The sequence below is a fragment of the Oreochromis niloticus genome, unplaced genomic scaffold, assembly GCF_001858045.2.
Source record: "Oreochromis niloticus isolate F11D_XX unplaced genomic scaffold, O_niloticus_UMD_NMBU tig00008314_pilon, whole genome shotgun sequence".
Classification (NCBI taxonomy): Eukaryota; Metazoa; Chordata; class Actinopteri; order Cichliformes; family Cichlidae; genus Oreochromis; species Oreochromis niloticus.
The window spans coordinates 9,693-14,233 of NW_020329117.1; the positions used below are offsets into that span (position 1 = coordinate 9,693).

The window sequence follows — 4,541 nt, forward strand, 5'->3', positions numbered from 1 at the left end:
TAAGTTGCATTAGAGTTACACTTGTATGCGCCTTGAAGTAGGCACACATTGCCAGGAATGTGGTTGGAACGGCTGACTAGATAAGGCCTGGTGTCCAAATAATGAAAAAGAGCCGAAAATGGGGTTGCGGCTGTGCACGGGTGTGCACTTTAAATGTAGCACTTTTGCTCTGTCTTTCCGTGGCCGCCCAAGTGGCTCATGGGAAAGTGACAGGCCCTATGGCAGAGATTGAAGACAGGGGCAGTGGTTCGAATCCCATGCGGACCATATGTTGGGGAAACATGTTGAAAAAAAAAAAATCCCTGGCTCTGAAATTCACCTGCTACGCTTGCTTAGAAGCCTACAGGCGAGCCTATAGATGGGCTCTCTCTGCTTTTTTTTTTTTTTTTTTTTTTAACCCCTGTCTCAAAATCTCTTTTCCGTCAATCAATATTGGTTGTTATGGTTGCTATGGACCGCCAAACACGCCACACATTGTGGCTTTCTCAATCTCTTCTTCATGTCCGAACAAACGCTCAATTTTGCCTTCATTAACACAAATTATACATCAAAACGTAGGTACTTTTCTTGCCTTTCACAAAATGACACTGTCATTATTGTAGGAGTTGCCGTTTTCTCGCAAATGGCCTCGAAGCAACACAGTTGCTCCAAAGTCTATGGAGACTTGAGTGAAAATGACAGCTGAAATTCTGTAACGGAGGCGTTAAAATGATCTGAGGAGAAGTTTTTTTCTTTATTTTAGTCTGACCCCAGTCCCATCCGCTAATATAGAGGAGGGGTTGTTCATGACCTATACTGCAGCCAGACACCAGGCAGCGATAGAGACGTTTGGGCTTCGTTTTTGGGGAGCTGGCATGTTTTCTACAGTATTGCTGCCCTCTGCTGTTGCAGTACCTCACAGTCAGTTCAGTCACGTGATGCGTTGTCGCCAAAATGTACAAATAAATGAGACTTTTCAAAGAAACTGATTGTAATAGCTTTTTCAATACATTCTTTGTCTGCTCTTGACCTTACAAACTACACCCATTATTATTTGATTAACATTATTTTTGGTAAAATAACCAAGGCAATGACAGGCATAAAGTCCAAAAAAACAAATATGAAGCATTTTAACAGAAAAGAAATGGCACTGAGAGCCAGATTAAACAGAGCAGGTCCTAAAGCTGTGTTTGGACAAACTCAATGGACAAAAACAATTCATCTTAAACAAAAATCTGCAGGGAGTGTCGGGGAGAGCAGCCCCACAACTACAATTCATCTCTACACATCTGTCAGTCAGAGGCAACAGTATCGAACAGCAGTTCGAAAAAAAAAAAATCAATGTCAAAGGAATGGTGTTGGTATTAAAATAAGAAGGTGTGTACAGAAAAGCCCTTAGGTTCACCTTTCAGAAGAACATGTGCAAAATACATCAAACTCTCCATTTCATCTCTTTAAAAAATAAACACAAAAAGTCAAAGCAGCGTTGGTCAGGTTTGATCCTACACTGATCGTGTATTCATTCTCAACCCTGCAGCCCACGCTTCCCAATGTCAAGAATATGGTCATTCATACTAATAAGACCTTTAATAATAGTGCTAGTAAGTAATACTGCTGAGCGCTAATTAATGCGTCTCCATGCTGAGCCCACTCCTAACAGTAGAGGGCAGCAGAGTGATCACACCAGCTTAAAAGATGCGTCATATAGACTGGAGAAGCAGCAACACTGGCTGGTCTCAGATCAGAGGGCTTGATTTCCCAGCAGCTTCTTATCCAAAAATTCTCTTTGCTCTCAGGCACGTGAAGAAACAAAGAAAGGAAACTTTGGAGAAACCAAGCCCTCGTCTTACTTATGTATATGTATATATATATATTTATCAACACACCTCTGGTTTAATATAGATTACGTACAGAGCAACATTTGTGTTCATTACACACAAACAGATTGGGCCGTTTCCTCGTACACAGACATCAGAGGGTATTTGGTTGCCGACATCCACAGAACAGCTTTGGATCATTGCTAGTAAAAAATGACATTAGTGTAAATATAACCCCAAAAGAAAAAACACAAGGTAGAAAAAACACATTGGTTGCAAGGTTATAGCACACTGGGGACAAACACGTTCTGTGGTCAGAGTGGCAGCAAGGTCTACATATAAGTGTGCATCAGGACTTGGCATCCTAAAGTTATCAGTCTTTCACACTCGTTTCAAAGCATATTTCTTCCTCGCCGTGCTTCATCTGCTAAATGCAGTAGCAAAAAGAAAGAGTGTGTTTTTGTGGGGAAAAAAGAAGCTGTGGCTCAGTTTGCTGGTATCAACAATTTATGGAGTAAACTGACTGACGAGCAGGAAAACGCTAATGGTCTTAGAAAATACAGGGTCTCTAATGAAAGGAGCTGATTGGCTCCTGCCATCAGCAACCAACAATGTGAATGATTGGTTGATCTGTGAGTGAGCTAAGCTTGCAACAGTAAGCACGAGTGAGAACCATAAACTAGAGCTAATGAGGCCAAAATCCGAGCTCCTTTTCAGCTCTGTGGACTAATTTATACCTCGTCTCTCCATCTTCCCCTTAGTCCATTTGCAGCGTGTGACCTTAACAATAAAGTTGCTTTAACAGTAATACAAAAGTTTGGCGATGAGGAATAGAACAGTTTTTTTTTTGCTGGGACCAGCCAAACAAGTCTGAATCAGATATTGAAGTAGTATAAAAGCAAAAGCTTGACACATGTAAGTTCTTCAATGTGAACCAAGAGTTCACACTGCACCCCTCAGCTAGACCATACCATGTGTCCTCTGCTTAGCACCAGGCTTTAGGTCATGTGAATGTCAATAAACAACATTCAGTCTGCTAACGCTCAGTATTCACTAAATCACAACACTACTGACACCCAGCAGTGAAAAACAAAAAATGTGGAGAATTTCTAGACGTTATGAAATGTTAAGACTTTGTCACGGTATAAAATACAACCATCAGTAATCGATAGTCTGATCAATTTTTAGATAAATCGTGGCACCCAAACACTATGAAATATACAGCGGTGAAAGTTAAAGCTGTACAAACAAAGGCAGGAGCAACCATCGCCCTAAATGTCGGGCATCAAAAGGTAAGGGGTAAAAGCATGACTGTAGGGAGAAAAAAAGAAAGAAAAGCCATGATGGAAATCCGATTTTCACATTTTCTGGACATGGTGTAAAATTCCCAATTCATTCTGAGATGAGATTAGTGCATCCTGTTTTGTATTAAATTTGAATCCCTGTGAAAGAACATGTGGAAAACAACTGCACCTGTGATGAAATCACTGCTGGCATGGGTTACACCTATCATGGGATACGTTTCACTGCTCCAAGACAACTGCCTAACGAGTACTAACATTTTGTAAAGCTGCGATCATTGTCCTCTTTTTTACATTTTTTAATGCCGAGTGATGAATTTCTGCTTAGAGATTGTTTTAGATCATTTGAAACATAACATGGATATGAAGTTGGACATGATGGGAGAGCCAACAGCAAACAGCTGGACAAGTAGAATAGGGGATTATTTAGATTGTGTAATTATATATGCATGTATGTATGTTGTGTGTGTGTTAAAATGGAGCTCAGGGGTTGAATGGAGGAGGAGGTGGAGGACGTGGAGGAGGTTCCACTGAATGGGGAGTTGGTGGGTTAGATTGTGATGATGGACCAGTAGAGTTTGCCTGGCTCCAGCCCCAGATTAAGTCTGGGTCATGCATCCTCTTTAGATAAACATAAAAACTGTTCATACCTGGAAGCAGATAGCACAGATGTCATTATACTGCTCCAGCTGTGTATTGCTAGCTGTAGGGAGGCTTTTTATCTTGTGTACAGCATCTCTCCTGAGCAGGAAGCTCTGCCAGCCCAGCTGGGCTCTGAGCCAGACGTTATAGTACGAGTGGACCAAGATGATGGTGCTTCCCATCACACTCCACTCGCCAAATACAGTCTCTGATACACCATAGCACACCACGCACACCGCAACCTGGTGAGGTAACAAATCACTGACAGTGAGGCAGAGACAGTGCTGATGCATTACATGACAGTGTCTGTTTACAGTCAGAACTTAGCAAAGAGTTGGTGTGTGTGTGTGTGTGTGTGTGTGAGACACATAGCAGAAACTCCAGCAATCTGTAGCTCCCATTTACACAATATATGACTTCATCCATGTTCTACACTGGAGCTTTACGAAACTCCTCCACCATGAAGAGAACAACAGATCAGCAGAGTGCCAAGCACCTGGCGGTAGAGTGTTTCAGAGTTATTATGGAATTAAAAAACAAGCAAATATACATGTTTAATTATTATTGGGCTGAACTGTTTGGGTAGAGCAAGTTTAAACTATTTAATTTAACGTTTTTGCACACTGCGATGCGGTTGTGTGTTACCTGGAGAGAGGTGAGGATTGAGGAGGAGATGATGATGAGAAGCCAGAAGTCCATGTGGAAGAACTGGCAGATCATATAAGCCATGTACGCTGGAAAGATCAGCAGGAAGAGACAGAGAGAAACTGCACGGAAGTGCTTCCACAAACTCCTACGGGAC

General features: G+C 41.8%; 1 protein-coding gene across 1 annotated transcript; it reads right to left on the bottom strand.

Annotated features, from left to right (window-relative positions):
• Window positions 1–613: 613 nt before the first annotated feature.
• On the bottom strand, window positions 614–4,191 carry LOC109198257 (RING finger protein 145-like). The gene is made up of 3 exons (XM_025905064.1): window positions 4,145–4,191; window positions 3,748–3,981; window positions 614–2,223 (listed from the first exon to the last, which is right to left on the bottom strand). Exons 1-3 carry the CDS (start codon window positions 4,163–4,165, stop codon window positions 2,170–2,172), a joined length of 309 nt encoding a protein of 102 aa, XP_025760849.1. The 5' UTR covers window positions 4,166–4,191; the 3' UTR covers window positions 614–2,169.
• Between the last annotated feature and the right edge of the window lie 350 nt (window positions 4,192–4,541).

What these genes read in the sequence shown, in the direction of transcription:
- LOC109198257 (XM_025905064.1), bottom strand. Translation starts at nt 4,165, where the DNA reads ATGGATGAAGTCATATATTGT. An exon ending in TGGATGAAGTCATATATTGT is followed by an intron (nt 3,982 to 4,144) that starts GTAAATGGGAGC and finishes TTACCTCACCAG; the next exon opens with GTTGCGGTGTGCGTGGTGTG. An exon ending in TCTGTGCTATCTGCTTCCAG is followed by an intron (nt 2,224 to 3,747) that starts GTATGAACAGTT and finishes TACTGCATTTAG; the next exon opens with CAGATGAAGCACGGCGAGGA.